A 16,014-nucleotide genomic window follows, 5' to 3' on the forward strand; every position below is an offset into this window, starting at 1 on the left:
TCATGACTGATGCATGGGATTCCAGTTTAAGGATATAACAATGGATTTAACCAGTCTCCTATTAGTGGATATTTAGAAAGTGAAAGTGTTAGTTAACTCATTCGTGTCCAACTCTTTGTGACCCCATGATGGACTGTAACCCGCCAGGCTTCTCTGTCCACGGGATTCTCCAGGCTAGAATACTGGAGTGGGTAGCTGTTCCCTTCTCCAGGGGATCTTCCCGACCTGGGAAGAAAACTTGGTGTTAATAGGGGAGAATTTTAAAAATAGTATTTGGCAGTCCTTAGGTTCACCTCAAGAAATGCTTTATTTTCATATGAAAATATGAACCACCATGACCCTCTGTGAACTATGAACCAATTTTGTTTTTCATCTAGAAAAGTGCTTTTATTATTTTTTCCTTATAAATGATTTTGTAGAAAACCAAATTCTCATTTTCAGAAATTACCTATTACACTACTACCAACCCCAAAGATGGATTTTTAAAACAGTTTGTAATCATGGAAGATGAAGATGCCAAAGAAGAGGTAGCTTTGTAACAGTCTTTTGATACTATTTAATGAATATAGACTCTCTAGAAATTGATCTAATTTAAAAAGTTTGCCTCCAAATTTGAAGATGTGTGTGTGTGTGTTAGTCACGCAGTTGTGTCTGACTCTTTGCGACCCCATGGACTGTAGCTCACCAGGCTCCTCTGTCCAGGCAAGAATACTGGAGTGGTTGCTATTTCCTTCTCCAAGGGATCTTCCCAACTCAGGGATCATCCCTGGGTCTCCCTCATTGTTGGCAAACTCTTTCCCGTCTGAGCCACCAGGGAAGCCCCAAATTTAAAGATAACTTCATTTAAATTGTATTATGAGTCTAATGCTTCAGAACTGTCTAGGACTTGGTGTGATTTCAAGTAACTTGGCTTAAAATTCTAAGACTTACTGTAAGAAAGTTAAAACTATCTTCAGGGAAGACAAAGGCCTTTTTTCCCTTTTTTTTTTTTCTTTCAGTTTGGGAGAGGATGGTAAGTGCTATTTTGGGGACAGAATTCCCAACAGAAGAGAATCCTTTGGCAGCAAGAATAAACAGCTTTGGCAGAATCCACCCTGCAAGCGAAAAGGACTTAGGGTACATGTGAAGCCTGGGAGTTGTCCTGAGCTCCAAGGCAGAAAGGATATCCTTGGTACAAGGGGTGAGTCAGCACCAGACTGTCTGAGTGGAAATACTGTCCACAAAAGCTCCATAGAGCTGCTTCATTAGAAAGTGATACATTTTGTGATACATCCCCTCCCCTAGGGAGGGTGAGTTACTATTTCAAGGAAGTGATTGTATTTTACTTAGGGCTACATTGTTCCCTTTAGCCTTCATTATAACCACCACAACAGTAATAATAATAATAACAATAGTAGTGCTAGTGGTAAAACATGTCCTACAAATCTTGATTGTTTTCTGATTCTTTTCCCTTCATTTTCCAGAAAATAAATCACTTATACATCTACAAAAGTACGCTAATGATTAATTTGAAGGAGAGTCTCCTCTTTAATTTTAAAATGCTTTGAAATTCTTTTGTGATGCTGTACACATAGAAAATACTTTTTGCTCATTTTATTTCTGGGGTGAGCGTGGGTATGTATGTGTGTGTGAGCATGTATTCAGCTTACATTTTCAAACTGATGCTTTCAGTAGAGGTAATCACTATTTGTTTGAATAAATATACTTTGAAAGATGGATGACAGGTAGCCATCCCATCCACATGTCTAATTATATGTCACACTGCTGATTTGGTTTGGCTGGGTATGATATTCATGAAGATTTAGCAGGATGGTAAGAAAACTCAACCGTTTGAATATTCATTTCTCTTTGCGTCCAAATGTCTGGAGGTGGAAACTTGGTGGAATGGAGATCCCGATACACATTTCTACAGAGACAGAGAGAACACAACTGCTCCAAAGCAGAGTTTCTTTTCTCACTCATTCAGTCAACAACCCTTTACTGAGTAATGGCTCTATGCCAGACACTGATTTGTTCCTGGGACATTCCTTCATCAGACTCCACTCCTGGCTTTGTCAAGGTCCCACGTCCCTCTCCCTTCCCACAACCACAGCAGACGCACAGGGTCTTTACTGAAAAGGTTTGGATTTTTCCTGCCTTGAAACTCAACTTTGCAGCTCCTTCCTTGAAGGCTCTGCAAGAGTGGAGTTTTATTTACAATAATCTTTGTTGTCCTTTATAAAATAAACTCCAAGATGGAAAACTATTTTAGAGAAAAAAAGAAGAGATTAATATCAGGAGCATTTTCTTATGTTTCTACAGACTTGTAAACATTTTAATGGCTGCGTGTTATTCCACTGTGTGCCTCAGTTTCCTAACATTCACCCCAAACTTGGTTCACAATTTGGATTCATTTCCTTAGGGTAAGATTACTAAGTCATTGTAATACCCTTAATATAAACTGCCAAACCATTTTCAGAGAATTTATAGCAACTTATGGTCCCACTGAGGATCTGTTTACTGTTTATATTATAGAACCCTTACCCTCATCAAATACTAAAACTTGGAAAATCTTCACTTTATTTGGGGGGATTTAATTTTCATTTTTCTTATTACTAGTGAAGGAAATGGCAGCCCACTCCAGTGTTCTTGCCTGGAGAATCCCAGGGACAGCAGAGCCTGGTGGGCTGCCGTCTATGGGGTCGCACAGAGTCAGACACGACTGAAGCGACTTAGCAGCAGCAGTAGCAGTGAAACTGAACATTTCCCAGGTGGCTATTAGATATTTTTGCTTTCTCTTTCCTGGGTTGTCTATCTGTCTTCTGCCTGTATTTCAAGTTTTTATAGTTTTCTTATTCACTTGCATATGAAACTTATTTCATATTAAGGATGTTAGCATTTTGTCTTTAGTATTTATTGATCACATTTGGTTAAAAATCCCTCCAATTACATTATTCACAGTCATATCATCACTTAGAGCATATGGCTTGTTTTGTTCAATGTGATCAGCTTTATATCATTTTATTTAAGAGGTGGTTTTGATGTTTAAAAATTAAGAATACATACATTAGAGTCAAAAAGGAAAAAAAACCTATTCCAGAAACATCTATAAAATAAAGTAGAATGTAGAAGAGTTAAATTGTGATGGACCTGGGTTCTCTCAGTGCTTCTATATCGATGTTTGCATTCTTACTGCATTTAATGTATGGCCCTCTGGTGGGCTTCTGTGGTGGCTCAGACGGTAAAAAATCACCTGTGATGTGGGAGACCTGGGTTCGATCCCTGGGTTGGGAAGATCCCCTGGAGAAGGGAAAAGCTACCCTCTCCAATATTCTGGCCTGGAGAATTCCACAGACTATATAGTCCACGGGTCACAAAGTGTCGGACATGACTGAGTGACTTCTACTTTGTCTGGTGTGCTTACTACAAAACTGTAAGAGCTGTGCCAGACTAAACACTTGAGACAGGTAATGACTGCTTAGGAATTTACTGGATTCCAGCTAAAATTCTAGCAAAATTCCCTCGTCCCCATACTCCTAGAGGCCCTGAGCAGCAGTCCCTCACGTGTTCTCCTTTTCCCTTTCAGACAATTCCTCGTCTCTTCAGGAGGATGAAGAGGTAGAGATGGAGGCCATCAGCTGGCAGGCCGGCAGCCCGGCCGTGAACGGGCACCCCACCACGCCAGTGACCTCTGCGCGTTTCCCCAGCTGGGTCACTTTTGATGACAATGAAGTCAGCGGCCCTTTGTCCCCCATCACATCTCCTCTGAAGCCAGAAACACTGCCTCTCACCTCTGTGATCCCAGACGGACCTTGCAACTCAACAGGGTCATTTAAGAAGCGGGAGCGGCCCAGGAGCACTTTGATGAACTTCTCCAAAGTTCAGAAGCTAGACGTGTCCTCCGTAAGCCATCCGCCTGCCGTGCCCGAGGCTCCACCTTGGAGGGCCACCAATCCTTTTCTGAACGAGACGCTACAGGATGTACAGCCCTCCCCCATCAACCCTTTCCGGGCTTTCTTTGAGGAGCAGGAGAGGCGAGCCCAGAACAGTTCTGTGTCCGGTACCCCAGGCAAGAGCCAGAGAGATTCCCTCATCGTCGTCTACCGGGACGCCATCAGTTTTGATGACTCGAGCCGAAACCAGTCACGCTCGGATGCTGTGGAAAAACTCAAGCGGCTCCAAATCGAGGATTCCGACCGCTTCGGGGGTGCGACACTCCCTGATGATGACCCGGCCGCCTGGGCTGACCTGGATGCCCACCCGGCAGGCTCCGAGCAGTCCCCGCCCAGGGACGGCTGGCCCATGATGCTTCGGATCCCCGAGAAGAAGAACATCATGTCGTCCAGGCACTGGGGACCCATCTACGTCAAACTGACGGACGGAGGGTACCTGCAGCTGTATTACGAGCAGGGCCTGGAGAGGCCGTTCCGTGAGTTCAAGCTGCAGATGTGCCATGAGATTTCCGAACCCCGGCTCCAAAACTACGACGAGAATGGTAGGATCCACAGCTTGCGGATAGACCGCGTCACCTACAAGGAGAAGAAGAAGTACCAGCCCAAACCCGCCGTGGCCCACTTGGCCGAGAGGGAGCAGGTCATCAAGCTGGGCACCACCAACTACGAGGACTTCCTGAGCTTCATCCGTGCGGTTCAGGACCGCCTCATGGAGCTGCCGGTATTGTCAACGGAGCTGAGCACGGTCGGCCTGAACTACCTGGAAGAGGAAATGACGGTGGATGTCCAAGATGAATTCTCCGGCCTCGTGAGCAAGGGAGACAACCAGATCCTCCAGCACAGTGTCCTGACGCGGATCCACGTGCTCAGCTTCCTCTCGGGCCTGGCCGAGTGCCGGCTGGGCCTCAACGACGTCCTGGTCAAAGGGAACGAGGTGGTGTCCCGCCAGGACATCGTGCCCACCACCACCGCCAAGTGGATCCGGCTCCACGAGTGCCGCTTTCACGGCTGCGTGGATGAGGACGTGTTCCGCGGCTCGCGCGTCATCCTCTTCAACCCTCTAGATGCCTGCCGCTTCGAGCTCATGCGGTTCCGGACGGTGTTCACCGAGAAGACCTTGCCCTTCACGCTCAGGACGGCGGCGAGCATCCACGGGGCGGAGGTGGAGGTGCAGAGCTGGCTGAGGATGTCGGCGGGCTTCTCCTCCAACTGGGACCCCCTCACCCAGGTCCCCTGCGAGAACGTGATGGTCCGCTACCCCGTGCCCAGCGAGTGGGTGAAAAACTTCCGCAGGGAAAGCGTCCTGGGGGAGAAGTCTCTGAAAGCCAAAGTGAACCGGGGGGCAAGTTTTGGCTCAGCCAGCGTCTCCGGCTCTGAGCCGGTCATGAGAGTCACCCTGGGGACTGCCAAGTACGAGCACGCCTTCAATGCCATCGTGTGGAGGATAAACCGACTGCCTGACAAAAACTCAGGTAGGCAGAGCTCCCTCTTGTTTGAGAGCCGCCACACCGGGGCGAAAGGACTGGGATCCAAGTGCCCGCTTTCTCTTCCCCTGCAACGTGCTGGTTTTGTGCTATGTGAGGGGAACGGTGATGGGGAGGGTCAGGGGAATGGATGGCCAGGAAGCACAAGTTATTTCAGTGAGGGTAAGTCACAAACCTGCATGACCCAGGTCATTCCATCTTTTAATTCCCCTACCTTCTTCACACTTATTTTGTGAAACGATGCGTTATTCTTCTCAGCAGGGTTGCCAAGCACATTTCTAAGACAGCTCATGAATTTGTTTTCTGACTCAAAGTTTTGGCTGGTGTTGGAAGCTATTTTTTTTCCCAGACCCTAGAAGGCTTCTGGGTTTTGAAGAGACATCTGCATTCTGTTGTTGTTATTCAGTTACTGGGTCATATCCAGCTCTTTGCCATCCCACGGGCTGCTGCATGCCAGGTTTCCCTGCCCGAGTGCAGGTAAAACGGCCAGGTGACGGCCAGTCGCGTACAGTGTAGGCAGAGAGTTGGATTTATGATTCCAGCAATCCTGCACAAGGCCCGTCAATCATAATGTCCCAAGTTTAGAGCTGGGATTTAGGCATGGGGAAGGGGCCTCCGGGGGCTTCCCTGGTGGCTCAGGTGGTAAAGAAGTCTGCCTGCAATGCAGGAGACCCGGGTTCAATCCCTGGGTTGGGAAGATCCCCTGGAGAAGGAAATAGCTACTCACTTGAGTATTCTTGCCTGGGAACTCCACGGATGGAGAAGATAGTGCATGGGATCGAAAGAATCATCCACAAACGACTTTGACAGAGAGAGGGAAAGTGAGAAGGGGCCTCTGATCAGACTGCAGACAGCCAGGACATGAAGGTCCAGAAGGACTGGAACACTGACAAGAAGTAAGGGAAGGAGTGTTTGATCAAAGGAGACAGCTTACCTGCCCCTGCTGGCCTGCGCACAGTGAGCAGGGGTGCTTGTCTGCCTGGGTGAGCCCAAAGGCAATGGCTTTCCTCTTGGTCTGGTGAGATTTGGTGGAATGACAAAACTAGGGAGTGAGCAAACCAGCTCTAATAGTTTTATTTCTTAGAGTAAGTCTGGGCGATCCCAATGGTAGGCAATAAAGCCCATGGTCCTTTAAACCACCTCTCATCTGTTATAAACAAAAGTGGGTATTTTGGCCAACAACAACAACAACAAATGTTTGGAAACACTGTTGGTTAAACTTTCCCTTATGCAGATATTCTTTATTCCGTTCTCCCTGTTAAATCCTAACAACATAATTAGAGTCTTCATTTCCTGTTTGGAGTGTGGAGTGGCTGTGTTTTACCCTAGATGCCATATGACATGGAGCCAAGAGGCAATACCATCCAGTCAGCTTCCCCTGGCGGGCCAGGCTGGGGACACACACCAGGGCTTTCTGTGTCCGATGCTGGGTGTAGTGGCGCGGACAATTGGGCTTCTGTGTTTGAGGCTGGACTGGCCACCCTGTTGCTAAACGGGCAGGATTTTTAAAGCCTTCCTCTAGGTGCCTGCTCATTCACTTCTCTGAGGCCAGCATGGTATCACCTGGCTGACAGCACCGGGAATTCTGTCTTGGCCCATCTGAATTGATGGCCCAGAGAAGAGGCCCTCACATCTCACCTCTCCTGTGGCACAGATGCCCCCTGAGAACAGAACCGAGGTCACAAGGGGGAAATCGCTGTTTAACCTGCTGGAGGGGTGACATCACAAAAAAACAGGGCCTCTGGTTTGTGTTTCCTGGGATTTTCAGCTCTGCAATTTAGTAAGCATGGATTCAGGTCACTTTCTTATGGAATAACTAGATTTTCAAGCTGGAAGGGACCTGGGGGATGATTTAGGCAAACCTCTTCCTTCCACAGACAAGAAAGTTAAGGACCAGGAGTGACTTGACCCATCACATCCAGGGCCTTTTTTTATTCTCGATAACCCTGCTGCCTCTCGGTAGGTCATACAAAACACACACAAACTTGAAGTAACTTCCATTATGAGCACAGGGATTTGCAGTTTCCTCACATACCTCCTTTGCTTCAAAGTTCCTTCTCTCAAATATTGAAAGGTACCACGTGAGGGGCTTTATAAGCAGCAGAGACTGACTGGCTTTTTTCAGCAAAAAGAGAGAGACTGTCGGGAAAATACAGGTGGTCTCGCAGAACTAGAGAATCAAGCAGGCTTCAGAAAGGATAATTCTGGAAGGCAGGAGCCGTGGGAGGTGTCCTCAGACTGTAGCCGTTGCGACAAACCACCGCAAGCCATTTCCTGTCACTTCCCAAGGCTCGAAGGTCGTGACGGACATGACCACCAAGATGACACGCAGTGGGCTGCTGCTGCTGCTGCAGCTGAAGTTGCTTCAGTCGTGTCCGACTCTGTGCGACCCCATGGACAGCAGCCCGCCAGGCTCCTCTGTCCACAGAATTCTCTAGGCAAGAATATTGGAGTGGGTTGCCATTTCCTTCTCCCGAGATGCGGTGCTGGGGAGGAGTATTTCTCAGAGAGAGAGAAGGAAAAAAAAAAAAGAAGAAAGAAAAAGATTGTTACCAGATTAAAAAGGGAGTAGATACAGGATAGGGAATACATCATCCTCAAGCAACAGCAACTAGTTTCCTTAAGGCTTCCCAGGGCAGGAAGTATTCAGCAGGCTCAAGGCCAGGTCAGTGCAGCCTATATATCGCATAGGTTATTTCCAGGTTACTGGCACCTTGCTTGTGAACGATTGTTAAAATACAGGACATGGCAAGAATATCTGGGGATGTTTCTCACTTAAACCTACCCCCGCCCCCTCCTCAATTACTGATTTGCTGTGATGGTTGTGTGTTTTTAGAAGTGAAATCCCACCCCCGGCTCCCCCCGCCCCGCGAGAACTTCTTATTCTATTTCTGGCTAACTATATTTCTGTATCAGTTCAGGAAATTGATAGCACCCCATTTCTGGCAACTGGAAATATACAGGATCGGAATTCTAGGCAGACTGCAGGGTCTTACCGTCGCTGGTGTTGTGTTCTGAATCCCCTGCCTTCCCCATCCAGGGCTCCACCTGTGAACCCAGAGAGCTGGTGATGACCTATTAGTAACTGTCGCCTTTCTGAGCTCTTCTGTCTCAGTCTAGCGATAGCTTTGAGAAGGTGCCTTTGTAAGGCTATTATCTGTCAGAATCCTCACATCTCTGCAGTGGAAGAGGACTGAACCTCTGCCCGTGTATCCTACTTGCGGTGGCCCTGCAACCCTAGCTCCCAGAGGCGGAATGGTCAGACCGAGAGGCAGCTATGGCCAGGCTGGCATCCCGGGCCTTGCCAGCACCCCAAGCCTGCAGCCACAGCAGGGCCATCCCAACAAGCCTGCAAAAGGCTAACAAGCCCTGCACAGGATTCCTACTTGGCTGCCCTCGGCGGGGCCCGTCTGGGTTCTCCCTCCCACCCTAATCCCAAGGGCATTCCTGATTCCTAGAAGGCACCCGGAACAAGTTTTGTGCTTTCCCAGGCTGTCTGCCGGGGAACAAAACATTCTGTCCTGCACAGGTAGCTTTCTTTGCGGAATTCCAGTTCTCATTAGACCAGGTAAAGAGAAAACAATTCCAGTAGGGCTCCCCTTCCATGAGAAATAGCAGTCTGAATTTTAATGATAAATTTTCTCAATGTCATTGAATAAAATGACATAATCTGTGAGCTAATTAGTACATTACTGTGAATTAAACTATCAGTTCAGTTCAATTCAGTCACTCAGTCATGTCCAGCTCTTTGCGACCCCATGGACTGCAGCACACCAGGCCTCCCTGCCCATTGCCAACTCCTGGAGTTTACTCAAACTCATGTCCATTGAGTCAGTGATGCCATCCAACCATCTCTCCTGTCGTCCCCTTCTCCTGCCTTCAATCTTTCCCAGCATCAGGGTCTTTTCCAATGAGCCAATGAATTCAATTTCAATTTAATTCCAGTGAATTAAACTATACTAGCTTTCAAAATTGCACTTCCCTATCTGTTGGGCTCCCCAGGTGGATCAGTGGTAAAGAATCTACCTGCCAATGCAGGAGATGCAAGAGACGAAGTTTCGATCCCTGGGTCAGGAAAATCCCCTGGAGTAAGAAATGGCAATCGACTCTAGTGAAAGTGAAAGTTTAAGTCACTCAGTTGTGTTCGAGTTTTTGCGACCCCGTGGACTATAGCTCGCCAGGCTCCTCTGTCCTTGTGGATTCCCCAGGCAAGGATACTGGAGTGGGTTGCCATTCCCTTCTCCAGGCAAGGATACTAGAGTGGGTTGCCATTCCCTTCTCCAGGGGATCTTCCAGACCCAGGGATCAAACCCTGGTCTCCTGTATTGCCGGCAGATTATTTACTGGCTGAGCCACTGGGGAAACCCACCCGCTCCAGTATTGTTGCCAAAAAAATTGCCTGGACAGAGGAGCCTGGTGGGCTAGAGACAGAGGAGTCTGCTGGTCAGAGTCAGACATGGCTGAGCACACAAGCACAACTGTCCACGAGCCCCAGCATCCATTGGTTGATGCTAGAACTCAAGAAAGAATGTTGTTTTCATAGAATTTGCTGTGAATACTCTTTGGTGGGGTGAGAAGAGGAGGTTCAGTTTTGTGGAAAGTTATGATTTTCAGTGTTCCAAGAATATGTAAATAAGGGCAATGAGATAAAACTGTCATTTAGGTAGCAATATATTGAGAGGAGTCTAGGACATAATTTGGAGTCAGTTGGATATGAATTTTATTCCCAGTTCTACAGTTTAATGGCTGTGACCTCACGCAATTTACTTAAACCTTTCAGAGAAATCTCAGTTTCCTCTTTTATAAAAGTTATTAATACCCTTATTATTTCATTATTATTTCACTAATATTATTTCATTAATAAGAATGAAATTAGATAATGCTTTTAAGTGTTTAGCAGTCTCTGGCCTGTAATAAACGTTCAGTAAGTGATGGCTGTATAATGACATCTGTGGTTACACAGTTTAAAAAAAGCTGAATCAATTTATTTTCAAATAATGTGATTTTTACTACTACATGTATCTTAAATTCCTTTCCCAAAAAACTGCAATCTTTTTCTTAAGTGTTACTTTTTAGAAAGAACCACTGAAATATGTTACATTTGTGAAACAGAGCAAAACAAATACTGCACTCTAATGTTTTCCTTGGAGAGCGGGTGTGTATGTTCTCACTCTCCGAGATTAAAAAGTCCTGCCCAGACCAATAGAGGAAATTGGAATTATTTATTTGGGGAAACTCAGATAACCAAGGGCTGTTTCAGTTACATCATGAAGTCAGAGGCATACTGTTTATCCATAGTGAGTTGCTTTGCGGGGGTCCTTAAGGCTTTTTCTCCACCCCTGTCACCCTGCAAACCCGGGTACCGAGGTTTGAGGACTGTGAGGCTGTCACATAGACAAATCGGTTGAGTATCTGGGAGGCGGACCCCTGGGTCTAGTTTTCTTGGCTCTACCACTTGCTAGCTCTGACCCTGGGCGGTGGAGCTCACCTCCCGAAGCCTTAGTTCCTCATCTGTACACACGTAACAAAGCACAGCCTCAGGGGACGGTTATGAAGATGCAGTGAGAGAATCTGCAGAGAACGCTTTGCTCACGACCTGGCTCACGGTTCTCGGAAAACGTCTCCTGCCGCATCTGATTAGTGGTGCCGGCGATGCATCCGTGGTGAGGCAGGGAAGTCAGCTCTGGCTCTTCTGCCTCAAATAATCTGGTAACAATCTTCAGATGAAAATCAGACCATAAGTTTGCCTTCCAGATACGGCAGAACCAGCCACAGATTTACAGAGTTAAATAGGCCGATGCCTGGCCTTGTTCAGCTCACCCTTTCCCACCAACCCCCAACTCCGCACTTCATCCTTGAGGAAGAAGCCTGGAGAGAACAAAGGCTTTGGGTATGGGGTCCTCGCGCTTAGAAGAGCTGCAGGTCAAATCCAGGACTAACAGGCGCTGGCTGTCGGTCTCGTGTTCTCTCGGGCGTTCCGTGGGCATGACTGCATGCTCAGTCGTGTCCGGTTCATTGTGACCCCATGGACTGTAGCCCCCGGGGCTCCTCTGTCCACGGGGTTTCCCAGGCAAGACTGCTGGAGTGGGTTGCCATTTCCTCCTCCAGGGCATCTTCATGGTCCAGGGATGGAACCCGGCTCTCCTGCATTGGCAGATTCTTTACCACTGGGAAAGATGTCTTCCTAGGGAGACATCTGGGAAACCATGCTTCCCTAATGCTTATGTGCAGTTTCTAAGGGCTTTGTTATTTACATATTTCATTCACCTGGAAAACATGCCAAAAGCATTTAAAAGAAAATATGAACGGCTATGAAGAAAATCCAATTCAGCTTTCAAAAGAAATTGATGATTTTGCTCCAGGTGGCTGTCTTTGATGTTTTATTAGGTGCTAAGTGCTGATCTCTTTTATTCCTTTCTGCCAATCTACAGTCTCTGTTTCTTGGTATTTGTGCTGTGTTCACGTCACGCTCTGACCTAGCAGGCAGAGTGAGCCTCATTTCCCAGGTCACGCATTTTATTGCTAGGATACCAGGCTACCAAAATGAGACGGTGTTACGTCCAGCGATCTGAGGCATATACGTGCAGTGTGGTTTCTGCCGAGGCCAGTCCTCTGCTCAGCGCTGGACTCTCTGAAAGGCTGCCAGGCCTCCTTTGTTTGTTACTCAGGCTCTCCTTCCATTTCTTCGCCAAAGAACCCGAACCCTAGAATCTTTGTTTTTCTTTTATAGCTTCTGGTCACCCACACTGTTTCTTCTGCCACCTTGAACTTGGCTCGGACCGGGAAGTGCCTTCCAGATTTGCCAATCACGTGAACGTTGAGTTCAGCATGCCTACAACGTCTGCCTCCAAAGCTGCTGTGAGATCCATCTCTGTGGAAGACAAGACGGACGTCAGGAAGTGGGTCAATTATTCTGCACACTACAGCTACAAGGTAGCCTCGGGGGGCATCTGGCTAATGCTTCCAAGTCTGTCTATTTACCCCCAAACGCTCCCTGCTCCCATTTCTTTCAGCAGTGCCCGCCCAGGGTGCAGACGGGCACTCCGGCCATAGCTGTGGTTGAGTCTGCTCAGAGCTAAATGAATAATCCCGCTCGTGGGCAACAGAAAGGCTGGAAAGAGAAATAGAGGCTAATGAATGAGGATATAATGTCTCAGTTGTCATGAACAATGACAAAAGAGTCATGGGGTAAGGGGATTATTATTACTCGTTTATCATATAATTTATGTGCAGGGGAGTGGGCTTGGAAGTGCAGGCAGGCTCAGGAAAATGCTAACTCTAAGCATATATTTCAGCTGCAGATGTTGGTGAAGTGGATCTGAGTGAGGTTAAGACACATCTGACCTGGGCACTGGGCTGTAACAGAGCAATCTCGAAAGCCAAGCAAACCTTTGTAGTAGTAACAGGATCAGGGCTGTAAAGGGGGCTGTGAAGCTGGAGAGTTCAGACATAAAGAGTGATTATATCCTGGGGAGTTAAGAGAGATTCAGTAGGAAGAGATGCTAGCGGTAAAGAGCCTGTCTGCTAATGCAAGAGATGTCGAGGTGCAGGTTCCATCCCTGGGTTGGGAAGATCCCCTGGAGGAGGGCAGGGACACCCACTCCAGGATTCTTCCCTGGAGAATCCCTTGGACAGAGGAGCCTGGCGGGCTAAGGTCCATAAAGTTGCAAAGAGTCAGACACAACTGAAGCAACTGAGCACACACACGCAGGAGATTAAATGCCAAAGACGATGGAAAATGGGCAAGGGGGCGGGGGGCACACTGAAGAGGGATTTGGCAAAGCGGTTTAATAATTTCTATTCATAATAACACCCTTGGGTTTATACCATCATTTAATTGTTCTTTAAATATTTCCTTAGTTGTGCAATCCAAAACATTCGACTACCGAAAAGAACAAATACTCCATCTTGTGGCCAGGAAAAAAAAAACAAAACTCAGCACTTCAAACATGACCATAGTCAGCTGTTTTGTCTGAATTCTTTCCCTCATTATTATAAATATGGGTATTGAGAGAAACAGCTTTCATTATGAAGCTCCGTAACTCAAAAGATTCACTGCCTGACTTATCAAAAGGCTTCAGATGAGCTATGTCACTCTCAAGACAAGATTAATTGATTAATCCCTTTATAATTAACAGCTATAGTATTCTGCAAAAGATACAGGCAGAACTGTAAATACTATTGGACGCTTTTTTTTTTTTTTTTGGCTGTGCCGCACGGTAGGTAAGATCTTAGTTCACTGACCAGGGATTGAACCTGTGCCCCTTGCAGTGGAAGTGCAGAGTCCTGACCTTTGGACTACCAGGGAATTCTCTGCAGACTGTTTAAAGGGACAAAGTCATGGAGAGCGTAAACAGCCAACTGCAAATAAATCCATTCATTTGATAAACCTTTGTGTATGCCTGTATTTTGGGGGTTTAATAGTTACAAAGGGCCTGCCCTGTCTTACAGAGCCTGTGGTGTAGTGGGGCTGGGCAAGTGTACAGGGTGCAGGGGATATATACACAGGGGGGCACCTGATTCTACCTGGGGAGTCAAGAATAGCTTTATAGGAGACTTTGAGCAACTGTGCAAGGCAAAGAAGAAGGATTTCCCAGGTGGACTGAGAGGGAGAGGAATTCCAGACCAAGCCAAGGGCATGTGCACATTCAAAGCCATGATGTAGACAGGCCCAGTAGCTTGGTGTGGCTAAACCCCAGAACATTAACCAAACTATAAGGACGGACTCTCAAAGAACCTAGTGAGGTTTTTCTCTTTTGGTTAGTTGTTGGGTTGTTTTCCTGATATTTCTTTCTGATTATTTCTCTCCGATGTCTATTCCTTGACAGGTGGAAATTGAGCAAAAAAAGAGTTTGAAGCTGGACTTGGACAGAGATGACATGGAAAATCCCAAGGAGTGCGGGGTCCAGTGATGAGGCTGCCTTGCAGGGGTTCCTAACCCAAGTGGCACGATAGGATGTCTCCCTGAATAGCTAGCATGGCTCCTCCCTGTGGGGAACAGGGTATGGACCGTCCTGTTTGTAGTTACCTGTATTCTAACAGGAAACCCTAAGATGGCTGCCTGAGAGAGGCTCTGACTATGCTTGAAGCTGTCGGGTCCCCTGGCCTGTGGAGCTTACCGTATAATTAAGCCTCTTCTCCACTCTTGCTTATCTCACGGCTCTTGGGTGTGGCTTGTCGTGAGTGATCATAGTCAGGAAAAGACCCCCTCCAGCCTCCCCCCTCCCCCCTCCCCCCACCCCCCCCATCCCCCCACCCCTCCCCCTAGTGTTGGTGCGACTCCTTCCTGATGTTCATCTGTCAATCAATTTCTGGAAAACAGTTTTTTGAGAAGTTAATTAACCAAGACTCCACCTCCATCATTCCCTCTAGAGAAAAAAATGACAAAAGGTACAAAACCAATTTCTTCTCTGGGTCTGCTAGACCTTTCATAGGTGTCTCCATGCTTCAAATGTTAGCACTATGCAAAGATGTTTCTGAAATGTTTTCTTCCGAGTTCGAGATTGAAACACTTTTTCCATCTTCTAAACTGTCAGTCCCAGGGTTCACCATCCTGAGTCACAATAGACAATGGGGAAAAGGGCACAATAGGATGCTTTTAAATTCCGTAATTAGCCCTGTATTCTGCAAAGAGTGGCTGTTGAAGGGAAAGCAAAATTGAGCTATTTTTCTTCGTTCCAGGGAAAAAGAACGTTCATTTTGAGATAATATTCGATTCAGGAGACAGTTTCAATCTCAGTGATTTTCTAAATTCATACTGAAAAATATATGCCATTTCTGACTCCTGAAATAAATGGATACATACATCTCAGGCATTTGTCAAGGGCATTTTGGGAACTCCATTTTATACCTCATAGCCAATAGACAGCTGTGTGTCTCTAACTCAGACTTTGTAGGAAATGTAATTTGAAAAAGATCATTTTAAGAGCTGTTTCAAAATTAAGCTTGTATGAGCTTTTCCTAAATATTCACACTTTGATAATCACAGTATTCTAATAGATCTGAAAGGCAGAAGACTCTAGGGTAGAGATGGGGGAAGCCATATTTTTCTAATGTTGGGAACCTTAAATCCTGATCCCAGGGATCTAAGACACTCAATATTCTTTCTCTTCATCTGTTCCTGCTCACATTCTGTACTTCCGCATCCCAAAGGGGATACTAGCTCAACAATTTAAAGGCAGCTTTTATTTGCCTTCTTAGTTCTCTGTTGAAGAAGAGAGTAAGGGGGGCAGAAAGTATGCCTATCAGATTTATAGATGACCCAGAAATAGACATATATATATATATAGTCTGTTGACTAGTAGATTCGGGATAAATTCATCCCATAAATATTCACTGAATTCTAACTATGTACTGACATTAGGTTACAGAAATCATTATAATTTTTGAAATATGTGAACATAAGACTGAAACTAAAAGGATAAAATTGAACAGGCATTAACGAGAGACTCCCACATTCTGAGTTTCTTAAATGAAACCTTCTGAGTATAGACGAGGGCACCTATGTGTGTACGGATGTGTGTGTTAATGGGAAAGGTGTTAGAAAGTCCTGGTTTCACAGCAGTTTTTGTAGGAATGTTTTCTTAGGGAAATGTGAG

At 46.4% G+C, this 16,014-nt stretch overlaps 1 protein-coding gene across 1 annotated transcript in view; it reads left to right on the plus strand.

Moving 5' to 3' along the window:
• The window catches only part of STON2 (stonin 2), a 166,900-nt gene extending 152,572 nt beyond the window's left edge, over positions 1-14,328 (plus strand). The window contains exons 6-8 of the mRNA XM_068965691.1: positions 3,566-5,404; positions 12,147-12,349; positions 14,245-14,328. Of these exons, the coding sequence (XP_068821792.1) occupies positions 3,566-5,404; positions 12,147-12,349; positions 14,245-14,328 (2,126 nt within the window). The remainder of the gene's footprint in view (positions 1-3,565; positions 5,405-12,146; positions 12,350-14,244) is intronic.
• The last annotated feature ends 1,686 nt before the right edge of the window (positions 14,329-16,014 follow it).

This window comes from Capricornis sumatraensis, chromosome 2 (genome assembly GCF_032405125.1).
Source record: "Capricornis sumatraensis isolate serow.1 chromosome 2, serow.2, whole genome shotgun sequence".
Lineage (NCBI taxonomy): Eukaryota > Metazoa > Chordata > Mammalia > Artiodactyla > Bovidae > Capricornis > Capricornis sumatraensis.